The sequence below is a fragment of the Motacilla alba genome, chromosome 1A (assembly GCF_015832195.1).
Source record: "Motacilla alba alba isolate MOTALB_02 chromosome 1A, Motacilla_alba_V1.0_pri, whole genome shotgun sequence".
NCBI lineage: Eukaryota > Metazoa > Chordata > Aves > Passeriformes > Motacillidae > Motacilla > Motacilla alba.
The window spans coordinates 68350680-68366338 of NC_052031.1; the positions used below are offsets into that span (position 1 = coordinate 68350680).

A 15659-nucleotide genomic window follows, 5' to 3' on the forward strand; every position below is an offset into this window, starting at 1 on the left:
CTGCTTGCATTTCGTATTATGAAACAGATCATCAGTTTTAAGCCATGAGGAAAGGGAGGGGAAAAAAAGAAAAAGAAAAATAGGCCCGTGCATGAGTCATCCTGCCTTTGTGCAGAGCAATGCTGTGATGGTAGAGATGGTTCTAACTGCGAGGCCCAGGTTTAGGGCTTCAATCTAAAACCAAAGGAACTCTGCTGGTATGAGCAGGAAAAAGGAGAAGAGACAGGGCACTGGAAATCTTGGACATCCGCAAAATTGGACATCTACAATTTCTACTTGAAATTTACATTTTTCTACTTGAAATTCACATTTTCAATGGAAACCGGTAATTTGGGAAGCCAGGGACTTTCCTAGAGGCTTCAGCAGCATCCCCAGCAAAGAAATCAAATCTCTGGATGGTTTTGGCATTAACTACTTGGTAGTCACCAAGGATTTTTCTTCTCACTGTGGAGTCCTTTTTACTTTGCATATCACTTTTTATCCTTCATTCTTCGATGTGGATGGCTTGCACCCTGGATTTAATAATCACACTGTTAGAGGGATGAATGCACTTACTCTTTTCTTACCTGTTAAAAAACCTAAATATCAAAAACATCAAAAAAAAGAAACCACAGAAAAAAAAAGATTCACAAACTGAACCACTCAGAAGACCTTTTCTTTCCCATGCTGAACTGTTTTGTCATGTAAACAAAATAATAATCTCCCAGCCAAGTTCTTAACCAAAGTAAATAATCCAAAGGTTTTGCTCAGCTCAGAAACAAAAAAGTACTGTTAAAATGGCCAAAAAATTTTAGCCTTTAGGTATTTTAGACCAAGGCTTAAGGTAGAAGAAATGCTTCTAAAGGTATGGTAGGAAATTAAGGATGTCAGGTCTGACAGAAAAAATGTTCTTCTGAAAACAAATTTGATAAGGAGAAAAGAATAATCCTTGAAATCCTTGGAGCTATGAAAAAGAAGTAAGTGTATTAGGAACACAGTATGAAAATGAAGTGTAGGAGAACAGAATACACTGAAAGGTGCATCAGTCTCTGTTTTGGCCCAAGAACTGTGGGCATATCTGGGTAATTTGCCTGCTCAGAAGTACAGGCTGTGTTCTTGTAAAAGAATTTCTGTGACAGAGATAAATTGTGGGCAAAAGCAGAGACATGTACTGTTTGTAAAGGGAAGGCTGTAGTGTTTACATCCAGCAGGTGCCACCATATGACCTAGTCTTGTTTCCTATACATAAGCGTTAGTGGAATTTCACCAAGCTACCTACACTGAACCCAAAAATCAGTATTATTTTGTGGTATAACTTCCAAAAAGGCATCCATCTTAATACAGAGATGGATGTTCCATCATTTCTTGTGTGTGTAATTATCCTCACTGTTCAAAACATGTGCCTCATTTCCAGTTTTAATTTGTCTGGGTTTCATTTCCAGCCATTGGTTAATTTTATCCACTTGTCTTTCCTACATTCAATGTGAAAAAAAAAAATGGTGCATGTCAAATTGAGAAATATGTGAAAAATATGGGTGTTAATAGCAGCATTCATGCACAGCATTGGACTGAGAACTGTGGTGGCATGTCTGCATGTCTCCACCATAATCCCCTGTTTTCACTCACTACATCTTTTTGAAGCATGAACATTTTGGACTGAAATTCTGCTCATTCCCTCATAAAAAGCAGGTCTGAGCAGAATGCTGGCAGCTCTCACTGAATGATGGAGGGATGATTAGAAAAAACAGTTTTCCCCACAACTGCCCCCCACACTTCAGCACATTTTTAGATATGACTTGAATGAAATACAGCTGAGATTGACACGCAAAGCTTGAAAGAGAGAGGCACAGCCCTCTGTGGAAGCGTGTGCCCTTGTTATGGCTTTTTTTTTATTTTGAGTTGAAGATTGATCAGTTGTTTATATTCAGGTTTTGAAGTGTGCCTATCATAACACAAATTAAGCGAACAATAAAAAGATTAAAAACATATGTCAACATAAATAGAATGGGACTGGCTATCAACAGTGACCCAGAGAGCACTCCCCAGTGGGTATTTTAACAAAGTCCATCCCCACCCCACCCATCCTTTCAGGAAGAGCCTGGGTAAATAGAAAGACTTTCTAAGAGCACAGAAGGCCAACAAATTCAGCTTTTATAGGCTGAGTCTGGCAGTGAAATCTGTCGTTCAGGACATTTTACTGACATCCTCCATCTGACATAAATGTGGAGTCACAAATAGATATCACTTCAGCTGCTGTGCTCTTACGTAATAAAGGACAGAGGTCTTAGAAGTAGGTTAGGGTGCAATTTGGAGGTGCAGGATTTTGGTACAGGATGGATGATCTCATTTCTTGGGGTGGACCACAGGCAAAATCAATCTGTAATACATGTAAAAGCTTCGGGATAACAAAGCAGTGTGGGAAAGAGCTTGCTGAATAGGTGCAATTGTGTCTAATTGAGTCCCTGTTGTGAGGGCACTGCTGAGAATGCAAGGTGTTTCTGCAGGCATAAAAACCAGACTGATATTTGAGTGAACCGTGGAGGAAAGATGAGGCAGATATAAGCAGCCTGCTCAAAAATCTTAGAGGCTTTTGTTCGTTTGGAATTTTTTTGTGTATTTCTGACTCTTGAAATGAAGTCTGAGTTCAGATCCACAGCAGTTCTTTCTCCCTGCATCCTCTAGAATGGAGTAGTGGGATCCAGATCAAATTAGGCAGGTTTTTTCTACTCCTGTGAAAAATGAAAAAATAATTTAGATTCATCAGGTTTATTTTTGACTCACTGAGGGTAGATTGTACTACAAATTTTAAGGTTTCTCTTTAATCAGAATACACACTGTATAGAATGGGGACCAGATTTTGCCCAATCTTCATAAATTGTCTAGTGTAGAAGCCCATGAGCTTGATCAGGAAATTTCAGTGCTGTCATAATTCAGACAATAATAATAATGTACTAGTACTGGGCAAGGAACTCCAAACCCAATGTGCCTTAGATAATGCTTGGGCTGATTTGAGGTTTCAAGTGGAAAACAGTTAAAGCTGGATTGTATGAAATGGTTTCAGCCTCGTGATCATCCCAGCTATTACTAAGTTTCTTGCTGGGTTATAAATTTATATAAATTCAGTGTTTGGTGTAAAATACAGAGTGCTGTATTTCTCTGAAAAAGGCCTGAAGCAGATGGCCACATCTCCTGTATTCCCAGTCCAGCAGATTTATTTTTTCACTCAAAGTCTGAGGGCAACATTTTTAGACTTACTGAGATACTAATGAGGTTTGCTGTTGACATCTTCAGGTCTGGGATTTCAGTCCTCGAGAATTGCACATGATGGTCCTTGTGGGTCCCTTCCAACTCAGAATATTCTGAATATTCCACAAGGGAGTTGTGTCAGCAGGCTTGGCATACCTCTTGGAGATCATGCTGTGTTGTGGTCTCACTGCCTGAGACAGCTGGAACAGCTGCTTGTGGAGAGATACTTGCCTGCAAAGCCACGTGGAAGGTGACAAATGGATATAAGTTCAGTTTAATTTAGTTGCTGGGTGTGTGCTGGGCAGCAAGGCTGCTCTCCAAGGGTGGAGAAACAGCACAGGCCAGCGTGGATCATCAGATTTCCATCTGCCTGATAAACAGAGTTGAAATCTCGGAGGCATACTTTTTTATTACTTATTTACTCTTGTCTGAAGAATGTCAAAAGATGTAGGCAATTGGAAGATAAGCTCTGAAAAGCTCCCAAATTGATTTTGCTCGTGGTGGGTTGCTACAGAGATCTGTTGCAGTGGGAGAATGAGGGTCACCCTTTATACAATTGTAAGGAAAACAAGAAAGACATCTAAAAAACTGCAACTAGTTGTTCTTTATGATTGTTTCTGGATTACTGAGCAGATTGCATGATTGCTGGGGAACAGAAATGAATACTTAAGGGGATTCTCATGAATGGAATACCTGGTGTACTTGCTCACTGTAGGAAACTGCTGTGATCTGTAGTAAGGCAATGGATGTGTTTAGAATCCTATTAAGAGACATTTTCAGCTTTCTTAACAGATGATCTATGTGATAGCTGTCCAAGGACAGGAAGTACCTATCTGTTTAATGGATAAGATTTTGTGGGAATTTTTGTTTAGGCTATTCTTTTTATTTCCTTTTTTAGTTTGCTGAGTAACTGGTGGTTTAAAAAAGGCATTTTAAAGAGGCTTTTAAAAGCAGTTGTTCTCCTTGCTGTGTAGGGGTGCTCTGTGTGGGTACAGAGAGTGGAATAAACTTCTTCATCTTTGTGTGGTCTCACTGCAAAGACAAATCCTGAGCTACAGACACCGGGTATTGACTCAGTTGTGGCCATTGTCCAGCTGCCACAGGCTGGGAGCAGTGTGTCCTTTCCTGTGCCCTTACAGCTGGACTTCAGAGTTGACAAGATGATGTGCTTCTTGCAGCCAGAACATCTTACTAATGAGGGGAGTGTTTGGTCAGTTTGCTAATGCAGTTTTATTCCAGAGTCTCCTTCTTGTGGAAATTAAAGACCCCATTGATTTATTAATGTATTCATTGCCTTTCTGTTCTAGACCTAAATGAAATGTTGGTACCTCTTGAAGTTGCTTACTCATGGCAGGAAGTGCTTGTCCTTGCCTTCCCTGCATTACACCTTTAGTGCTTTCAATTCAGCTCCTTCCTTTCTTCCTCATCCCCCACTGTGATCCCTCATGGCTGTGCTGCTCATGGTTTGCTCTCTCTTTGAGTAGAGTTGTTTCTATAAAGAAAAACCTCTTGAAGCAGAGCATGGAAGTAATAAATTAAATTCTTTGGTGCACTGAGGATGAAAATGTTGTTCTAGGTCTGGCAAGTGGCTCAGCCATGTTTTACACTTTAAATTCTTAAAGCTAATTTGGGGTAACTGAACCCCTGCTGAACCTATACTTTCACCCTTCTTTCAGCAAAGGAGAAAAGTAGTGCCAGAACATGGTAATGGGAGAGGTTTGGCCCCAAAGAGTCTGATTGATAGCTAAATCAAAATTTAGTTGCTTTTGATATTTAAATATTTGCAAAACTAACATTATCTATACTTGGTTTTAGTCAGTGCAGAACTCTGTTTTTTTTTCCTATGATCATGGCTGTACTGCTACCTTAAATATTTGAATATATAAAGAAGGGAGACTTCTTAACCATGATGTGTCAGACCACTGCCAGAAGCAAATGAAATGAATGTCCTGACTGGGTCTGGCACATGTTAGCTTCCTAATTCACTTTCCCTGCTCAAAAAGATAAGAGGAATGCAAGCCTCTCCCTTTATCTCACTCAGTAATAACCTCAGCAAAGATTTGAATGGGACACAGGATTATTAGGATTTTAAGGCCTTGCTTTCCTTTTCAAGCAGGATGAAACTAAATGTAATCATCTGTTGGGGTAGATGAATACAATGGGTTCTCAGCTGTAGGCTTTCATCACAGCAGAGATCTTGTGTGATTTGGCCTGGCAGGGCTCCGAGCTCACAAACATTTTGTGGGTGTCAGATGTTTGGCACTCAAAACCGACCACTGAGACTGCTGTCATACTTGTGTCTCCCTGCTTTCTAGTCTTTAACATGTAAAATACTGTCACCATTTTCAGCATGGGATATTTAGAGGAGAATAATGACAAGCTGCTTTGCTGAGTCCAGTTTCAGTTACGTGGGCTTGATCAAGTCTGCTCAAATGCTGCTGTGATCCGACAGGATCATGGTGCAGGCTAGGAGGATGTTTGCTCAGCTACAGAGCTGGGCTTTTATGGATTTGGTGTTTTCTAGCAGCCAGTGTGGTGTGGCTGCTGCCTTCACAGAGACTATTTTCTCAAGTTCTCTTCTGAGAAACAAAAGAAAACCAGGGTTTGAAATGATGCACCTCAATTTCACAGCGTATTTTCACAACAGCGCATGGAGCAGCCGCTGTAGCCAAGCTTACTGTGCTTTAGAAAACTGCTTTTTGTGATTTTTTCCATGTCCAATATGCCATAGCACCAATGTTTCCCTGTCCCTGTTGCAGGCTGTCCTACCAGAGGAACGATGACGATGATGAAGAAGCTGCCAGAGAACGGCGCCGGCGGGCTCGGCAGGAGAGGCTGCGGCAAAAGGAGGAAGGAGAGCTCTCAGGAGAAGCAACAGAGAAATCTGAGGTTAATGCCCAGAACAGGTAAATGTCTGAGGTTGTTTACTCACAAGGCAAGGGTAGTTTTTGTTCAGAGCAGAGAAGTGTCTGGAAGAGGTTTGCTTTGGTGCTTGAATTTGAAGTGCTGGGTTTGGCCATCCTTAAACTGAAGAAGGACCTCACACAGTGAGGATCAGCCTGGCTGTGTCTACATGGTAGGGTGGGAGCATCACACATCTGGCTCATGGCACATATCCAAGTGTCCTCAAGGCTGTCTGTGGGGTAATCCAGCTGGGGCTCATGGAGGCTCTCAGATTTTTTTCAGGCATGAGTGCATCTGGCCTCCCAAAACACCACGTCTCTTGTTCTGCTCACAGGGGTCATGGCACCGTGGGGCCAAAGCACTGGGGGGCAGCCAGTCCCCAAGCTGTGGCTGCAACACACCTGCAAGGTGCTGGGTGTGAGCTCTAGAGCACAGAACTCACCTGGCATTGTCAGTGTCAGGCACGTATAAAGAGCAGAAAAGCTTATGGAAGGAGGTGACACTTGAAATCATCCAAGGATCATCAAGTCCAACCATCAACCCAGCAGTGTCCCTGCAGCCCCTAAAGCATTACACCCTATCACTCCTATCAACACCCAGTTGCCACAAGCTGAGTGGCCTCCCTGTCTGTCCAGGGCTGGCCTTCCTGTCCGTCCATCATTTGTTTAGTTTCACATAAATAATAATATAAATAATATACCCAGATTTCCAGTGGCCATAACACAATTGATAGAAAAAACCCAAAATTTTGATGGCAAGTGCTGATAGATACTGAGCACAAGAAGCAATTTATTTAAGGCAAGGAGAATGAATATAGATAGCAAAACAGCAGCTAAATTTTGAAGTCCGCAACCTGTTGGGTTTTCCAGCCGTGGAATGATGGTACAAATTTTTTTCCTAGAAAGAGTGATGTGCACATGTTGTTAGAATTTTTTTGTTTTGTTTTCTTTTTAATGCAAGCCTGTCCCTTTTACACAGTGTGGCAGGAGAGGAAAGCAAGCGCTCCACAGATGATGAAGCTGCATTGTTGGAGAGGCTGGCAAGGCGGGAGGAGAGACGCCAGAAACGCCTGCAGGAAGCCCTGGAACGCCAAAAGGAATTTGACCCCACGATCACAGATGGGAGCTTGTCAGTGCCCAGCAGGAGAGAAGTAAACAACGTGGAAGAAAATGAGACCACGGGGAAAGAGGAAAAGGCTGAAACACGCCGAGGACGCTATGAGATTGAGGAGACAGAAACAGTTACCAAATCGTACCAGAGGAACAACTGGAGGCAAGATGGGGAAGAAGAGGGGAAAAAAGAAGAAAAAGACAAGGAGGAGGGACTGGAGGAGAAACCAAAGGAGGTCCCCGTAGAGGAAAATCAGGTAGATGTGACAGCAGAAAAATCCACTGATAAAGAAGAGGCAGTAACTGTAAATGCAGAGGAACACAAAGCAGAGAATGATACAAATGCTGTGGCAGAAGGGACCCAAAGTGTAACTGATGCTGTAGATAAAGAGAAGCTCAGGGATGAGGAAAAGGCTGAGGAAGAAAGGAAGGAAGCAGAAGAAAGGGAGAGGTTAAAAGCAGAGGAAGAAAAGAGGGCAGCTGAGGAAAGACAGAAAGCAGAGGAAGAAAAGAGGGCAGCTGAGGAAAGACAGAAAGCAGAGGAAGAAAAGAGGGCAGCTGAGGAGAGGGCTAAGGCAGAAGAGGAGAAGAGGGCAGCTGAGGAAAGAGAGAGGGCTAAGGCAGAAGAGGAGAGGAGGGCAGCTGAGGAAAAGCAGAAAGCAGAGGAAGAAAAGAGGGCAGCTGAGGAGAGGGCAAAGGCAGAAGAGGAAAAGAGGGCAGCTGAGGAAAAGGCTAAGCTAGAAGCAGAGAAGTTAAAGGAAAAACAAAAGAAGGAAGAACAGAAAATAGAAGATAAACAGGTAAAAGAGAAGAAAGTAGAAGATGAAAAACCTCAAGCAGCTGTCTTAAAAAAACAGGTACAGTGAACATTTTGCACCAAAATAAGACACCTGTGGTTTGTGTGAAATGTAATGCAAGAAAAGATTGAATTGGAATTTCCTCACAGATCTAGTCCTGTACTGAAGTTACTAACACTTGTGCTGTTGCTGTCTATTTTAAAAAAGAAATCCCCTCCTGCTTACCAATAATTCAGTGCACAACAGGCCTGACCCCACTCCATCATTCAAAGAAAACCTTGCACGTTCAGACCTCTGCATGTGCTTTTGCTGCCTTTTCCCCCCTCAGCTGCTGTAAAAACTGGCCTAATGCAGTAACACGTGAGGTGGAGGCAGACACATCTTGGCAGAAAATATTATGAGCACCTGTTAAAGTGTGTGAGGAATGCTGTGTGCTAAATGCAATCACAAGAAAGGGCTCTGTACTGGGACACGTGAGCATGATGCCACGCCAGGGAGAAAGGCCCAAAGTGGGGGGAAAGGGAGGATTTGGAGAGGGTGGAGGGGGCACAGCTGCACACAGAGGTGTGGGCACAGCAGCAGATGATGGAGTTGTGGCTGCACACTGGATTGGTACGTGAACACAGCACGGAGAAACAAAAAAATGCAAACAGGTGCGATGCTTTTGTGTTAAAAAATAAATTATTGAAAACCCAAAAACAAAGGAGGAAGAAAAAGTGGAAGCTAAAAAGGAAAAGCTGCCAGAAGAGAAGCTCCAAGCTACCTCCATAAAAGATCAGGTAACTTATAAACCACTGATTTAGATGTGATAGGGAAACTTGAGGGATGAAAACAAATAAGGCACCTATAAGTGAATGTTGATTCTCCAGCAAAGTACTTAAGCCTGCGCTCCACTTCAAGAACATGGGTAATCCTGCTGAAATAAATAGGGATGAAGCTCCTTAAGTGCTTAAAATTAAGTAAATTCTTAAGTAGTTTGTTCTTTTGGGGCTTTAGGACCAATTCCTGTTTGTCTTAAAACAAGCATTTCAGGAAACTCAGTTCCGTCAACAACACAAGTATGGTTCTCCCTCTGGGGATGATTTTTTTCAGGACAGTATCAACTAATTATCCTTCTCTGGTTTCCTCTCACTTTACTGTGAACTTTTTCCCTATGAATAAAACCTACTCTAATAATAATCATCATCATCATCATCATTGTGATAATTAATAATCATCATCATAATCATAATAATAATCTAGGCCCTTTGGCCAGCAGACTGCCTTAACTAATAATTCCCCTGCAAGCTGCAACACCCCATGATGTAAACTGTGCATACCCAAGATTCTTCTTTTGTTTTAAAGAGAAAATCCACCAAAATTACTGCATTGCATTTCCACTGTAAACACAGGAGCTGGTGCCATGGTGTTTTACTGTATGGTAAGTAAATAAGATTTGGGGACCATTCGCTCTTCAGGGTGCAGCTGCACACAGGGAGCCATGCTCAGTGCTGTGCAGTGGTTTTGGTTCAATGCATCAGCTTTCAAAACAGCCCCTGATTCTGATTAGGGGAGACTGCTGAGAGGCTGGCCAGAGCCTTGGAAATTTAGAATCATTTGGGTTCAGGCAGGTCTGTGTGGCTTAAAGGGATCCACAGCACAGATTTCTGTCTGTCTGGTGGACTGGGACCATTGAGGGTTGTGGAGGGTCCACTCCAGGGTCCTCAGTTAGCAGATGAGTTTGGAACATGCTTAGCTCACCCTCAGAGAGCAGTAAGGAAATGGCTGCACAAAAAAAAAAAAAAAAAAAAAAAAGGATGGATTGTATTAAGAAGACAGAATCCATTTCCACTATTCACTTTTGCATGCAGTCTTTGAATACTACAAGTAAATGTAAAGAGGAGTCTGTAGCTGAGCACAAACTTTGATTTGTGGGAACTTGAGACACAGTTGTCCTGCTTGTTCTTATGTAGAGCTTGGCCAGCTCTCCCTGGAGCTCTCATGCTTTTAAACCCTACCCACTGGGCTAGATTATTCCAGGAAATTGGCAAGACTTATAAAAGTTACTTGTGATTTTAGTGTTTCCATCTTTGGATGCTGAAGCTGAGACAATTTAATAGAATCTCACTTCTAGTGCAATGTTGAATACCCATCCTGAGCATTCAAAATGTCTTGAAAATCTCAGTTGTTGCTTCATTACTTGTGAACAAAAATTGATGATCAGGCAAGATCAGGCTCCCATCTCCACTTCTCCCCCCTTTTCCAGGACATACAAATTCAGTGAGGTCTCTTTCTGAATGTGCATGCAGCTAAGAGGATGCCAGTGTTCCATGAACAAGACCCTGGGGGAACAGAATGTATCTACAGAATCAGGTTTTGCTTTTGCTTTGGACCTCAGAGTTCAGGTTTTGATTAATTTGGCAGGGAAAAAAATTGTCTCCTTTTCTGAACTTCTGCACAGTTTTTCGTTCTTGAAAGTGACCTGAGAAGTTCATAAGAACAAGCTTTCTCATGATGTGAGACTCCTGGTATTTCCTGCTTCCAGTTTGGCTAGACATGCTGCAGCAGTTGCTTTTCTCATGGTGTTTGGGGGTGGCAGTTGACTCTACAGGGGAGCCCTAGACCCAGATGCCCACAGCTTTTAACTCCCCAAATAACTGAGCCCAAGTAAGGAATCAGCTCTGCCAGATGGGCCCCAACCTCAGTAACTGATTTGCTTCAGTCTGAAGGTGTTCAAGCTCAAGATTTAGAATTCTCAGCTCTCAAATAATAGCATAAAAATCAAACAGAAAAGAGGCAGTGTAGAAAGAGATAAAAATATAAATACATTATGGTGGAAATTTGTTAGCCATGTCTCTGGTTGTGTTCTGGCTTGATATCAAGATTTGTGAGCACATGTGAGCTATTTCAGTTCAGGTATTATCACCTGTCTGCTCCAAGTGGAGTCCTTTTTTAATTCAGGAGAAACTGAATTAGTCTGTAATTAGGCAGTGAGACAAGGCAAAGAACTTATTCTGTTGCCTGCCTTTGGAATGAGATAGAAAAGTTTCTGCTGCTTTGCTAATTAGTCTCTACTTTGGTATTAAAATTAGTAGGGGAAGGACTGAGCCCAAAAGATGTGAAATGTTTCTGTAATATCTTGTTTTACCATCTTTTTGAATGAAGAGGCCAAGCTGTGTTAATGGTTTTCTCAAATGCAGACACATTATCATAAATCATCCTGGCTTCTGAAATGCTATTTCCTAACCTATTAATTTTTAAACTATACTGTTTTAATATTAGTTTTCTCAGTGATTTCAATTAAGATGTAAGAGATACAACCCTCCCCAGTGGACCTGAATCCATAAGGCAGCTGGAAGTGTTGGCTTTTTCAATGAGACTTAGGAAGGTCTTGATGAAAATCTCAGCAAAGGAAATCTTATGCTCTCAAAACCCCAGGACAGACATCCTGGCACAAGAAACCTTGCACCAATCAGCACAGCCGGTTTCAGCATCACCCTGACTGGGGCTGAAGGGTTGGGAGATTGCTGCTGTGAACATGATCACCAATTTGATTCGGAACACCTAGAAGATGATGCTGTCTGGTGGCATTCAGCAGGATAAATGAAACAGCCCTGCTTGTCTCAGCCCAGCAGGACATTCCTTGAGGCCCTCTCTTGCAGCAGCACGGCCAAAGAATGCACAGCCATGGAAGCTGAGCTCCCCTCTTTGTCCCTCAGGGAGCTGCTGCCAGGCCTTGCTGGCAGGAGAGGGTGGGAAAATCTGCACCACTGCTGCTGCTCTCAGAGCAGAGAAAATGCCTCTCTTGGTTGTGCCCAACATCCCCCACCAGCAGCAGATTTGCTGAAGGGGTTCAACCATCCTGTGCTCACTTCTGACGTGTGCTGCCATGGTGGCATCCATGGCTCAGCTTCTCTGGGCAGCAGACTGGCCTCAGGTAAAGTCAGGCTCTGACTCTGGGGCTCCACTCTGCACCAGCCTTAGGAAGATCTTTGCTTTGAAGGCTCTGAACTCATCCTTTGTCGGTAAAGATTTTGATTCTCCACGGGTTGAGACGGATGGATGTTCTTCTTCTTTGATGAGGAAGAACAGAAACTTCTTTTGGTTTGGGGTGTAAAGCTGTGTTCTACTTTTTCATTTCAAGGTGCATCTTAAGACACCTTTAAGAGCAGCTGTGTTGCAGACAGGACTGTTATAGAAGTTCTTTATCTTTCTAGTTAGTAAATGGGATTGCAGCAGGCTTCCAAAGTATTTATTTTCTAAAGGTCTCCATTTGAATTCCACACAGAAGGTATTTCTTGCTTGCCAGCTCGAACCTTCCTTCAGCACAGAGCTGGGGAAAGCAAATAAATACTTTGGAGGGAAACGTTTCATCTGCTGCTGTTGAAAGTTTGTTTTGGCTGGTAGTCTTAAATAACAGAGAGTATTTCTACCTGAGGATGCATAACTTAAATCAGTTCACTTTCTTCTTTTACCAGCATCAAGCCATGATTCAGCATGCTGGGGTCAGGCCATCTGTGGTATTGATAAATACTTCAAGCTCATAGCTCTGAAGAAATACTGGAGAATTAAATTTATGCATAAAATATTGTTGATTACTATTAAGAATAATAAGACAAAACTTTTTAAGGATAAAGGGAACTTTTACTCCTGTTTTCCAGAGCCTTTCCTTCACAGGTTTAAATATTCATGTCTGATAATGCTACCCATGACCAACCCCAGGCAGGACTGTGCTTTTTGTCAGATTAAGTTTTGCTCTGATATCAAGAGGATTTTGTGTTTTGGCCAGTAATGAAGCATCTCTCTGCTGTGACACTGAAAAGAGCATAAACTTTGTCAAACAAGCCTGACATTTGTTGGAGGTTATGTGTTACTTTTATTGCACCAATGTTCTAAACCTGGTACCAAAAACGTGTTGGCAAGTCCCAGAGAGTTTGCAACCTACAATCTTAAGAAGCAAGAGGTGAAAGATGCTGCAATGGGAGGAAGAGTTGGGGGTGCAGTTGCAGAGTGAAGCAGTGTGGTGGCATAGTCCCATGGCCACAGCCGACTTTCACAGAAGATAATATTATTTTCAAGATGCTTTGACCTGGAATTCAGGTCAGGACAGCAAAGTGACAGTTGGTCACTGTTTAGAGCTTTGCAGACCACTTCTGCCCTACAGCACAAACAATTTGAAGACAGTTCCCAATCTTGCCAAGAAATTTGTACTTCTCAGCTGTTATTTAGAATGCCTCATTCTGACTTTTTTTTTTTTTTTTTTTTGGTGTGTCCTGTGTTTTGTTCTGTGATTTGTGCTGTGTTCTGAACAGGTAAAAGATGACAAAGGTAAAGCACCCAAAGAGGAGATGAAAAGTGTCTGGGATCGTAAGAAGGGCGTTCCTGAGCAAAAGGCACAGAACGGAGAACGTGAGCTCCCCGCCTCCAAACTTAAACCTACTGAGAATGCTTTTGGGTGAGTTCCGAGTGAGAACTGGGCTTACTTGTGCTGCAGTTGATCAGGGACCATCTCTGGGTCTCTGCTTGTGGCAGTTGAGTGGAGGAACTGGGCTGGCACCATCAGCAGTGGCTCAGGTGTTCGCTGGGTTGTAGCTCTGCAGTCTCTGAGCTGTCCCCACTCTGCTGCAGGAACATCATGAAGTCCTGAAAGTAGCTGGAAATGGCCTTGCTCCCCCAGCAGGGACAAGAAGCTCGGTTTTGTTCTGCTGGAGCTTTACTTCCTTACTAATTACTAATATCTACACAGAGGCCAATAGTGACAAAACTCTGGATTTTGTGTTCTCTAATTTTTTTTAGTCCGATCTCAACTTTTGCTGTAGTAACCTATTTCCAATTACCCACCTATCTTTAATTAGCAGAATAAAGCACAATCCAGTTGGTAACTCTAGAAAGAGCTACTCTCTTGATTTCAAGGCAAACATTGAAATTAATGGCTTCTGTAGAAAAGTGGTTTTCCAGTTAGGTAAAAACTTCTCCTAGCCAAAATAATTTTTTTTTCTTTTTTTTTTTCCCTTCCATTTTATAAGCTGTATCACAGTTTGGTTTTTATTTTTCTTTTTAAGAAAATATTTGGCTTGTGGTTCTCTTGGGAAATTCAAAGAAGATAGCAATTTTCTAGTGAAAATTTAATTTAAAAGGATCCTGCCTGCTAAAAGCATGGGATACATGAAATATAAATTAAGTTCTTCCTTTTAGCAGGAAACCAGGAATGAGTAGGTTAGAAAACTAAATTTTTCTCCTTCTGCATCTCTTTTCCTCTTTTACATTGACACAGGCAAAGGAAAGGTTAAGCTCTCCAGGCACTTTGAGAAATCTGAGCATGGCAGATGGGATTTGCTGTTGTATCTCAGCATTCCCCTCATGATTCTTCCGGGAAAAACAAACTTTCTCAAAATAAAATGCAGTTCAAAAGACCCTGGAGACACCCTGACCTAAGGCCAAAAGACAGACAGTGATGGAGATGGAACAGCAGGAAATTTGCCTCGCTCAAAACTTGGGTCACATCATCAATAACGAGAATGATTTTCTAAAAATATGTTTGATGTGTTTTCATTTGCTTTACTTCCTGTGGGAGACAGGCATTAGTGGCAAAATGTAGATTTGAGTTTCCACTCCTTTTTTTTTTTTTTTTTTTTTTTTTTTTTTTTTTTTTTTTTCTATTTCTGTTTTTCTTCTTCTGGTTCATGAAATTGGGAAGAAGCCTGTTCAACAACCTTTTATCAGCTGAGTAGAAGATTTGGGTTGGCAACATCAGCAGAGGTGCTAGTGTTTGTTGAGTTATTAGGTATGAATTAGGGCTGTTTTCTAATGAACTGCCCCCACAGAGTTGGGCTTTGTCTGGAATTGTCCTTTGTTTCCTTTTTTTTATTTTTTAATGCATACATCAGATTCTATTTAGAAAGAACATAACTTGGCTAATTTTCAAGTGGTAAAAACTGAGAACAAAATAGGGTCGCAGAGGCTAAAGAAAAATGTTATCTCTCTTTTGGTCTACGTCAGTCAGTAAGAGAAATACAGAATAAAATCCCATTTTATGGCTTCCCCTTCCCATCTCCCCTCCCACCTGCCTTCCTCCCTATTCTCATACAGGACTGCAAAAGTCCTAAATACGATGTAATATGTTTTTTCACATTGTTCTGATGTTTTTGGCTCCCACAGGCCACTTCTCTCCTTTTCCTCCTTGCCTGAAATCTGGCAAGCAGCTTCATTTCTTAATTCTAAAGAGGTGCTTACAAAACCCTTCCTCCACCCAGCACCTCAATACTAATTTCCCAATGTTGACAGCAGAGAACAGAGATTTCCCAGAATCTGTTGAAAACAGAGGAGTTGGATGTGGAGGAAAAGAAGGATAATTACTGCCAGTGTATTGTTTGCTATTTTGGATTAGGCAGAACCAGTCAGAGAAAACCTGTGAGCAGGATAAGAACAAACTAAATTCAAAACTTGAAATATCCTTCTTTTTATGGAGGCCAAAACAATCACCCAAGGTCTGCAGGCAAGAATGTTCAGACTAGATTCTGCCACTGGCTCGATCAGCTGCAAGCTGAGTAGCTGCTGATTTCATTGAGGCTGAGTGCACTGAGGGCTAACCCTGCTTCTGTGCAGAGCGGCTCTTCCTCAGGAAAATCTTGGCAAACATTCTTCA

At 42.0% G+C, this 15659-nt stretch overlaps 1 protein-coding gene across 9 annotated transcripts in view; it reads left to right on the plus strand.

Moving 5' to 3' along the window:
- Window positions 1–15659, plus strand: part of CALD1 (caldesmon 1) — a 169529-nt gene that overhangs the window by 134649 nt on the left and 19221 nt on the right. For 6 of the 9 annotated variants that reach the window (XM_038152951.1, XM_038152952.1, XM_038152956.1 and 3 more), the window contains 4 exons: window positions 5985–6131; window positions 7108–8095; window positions 8740–8814; window positions 13327–13469. In XM_038152951.1, coding sequence (XP_038008879.1) covers window positions 5985–6131; window positions 7108–8095; window positions 8740–8814; window positions 13327–13469 — 1353 coding nt within the window. The remainder of the gene's footprint in view (window positions 1–5984; window positions 6132–7107; window positions 8096–8739; window positions 8815–13326; window positions 13470–15659) is intronic. The other 3 variants (XM_038152955.1, XM_038152957.1, XM_038152954.1) reach the window with 1 other exon arrangement.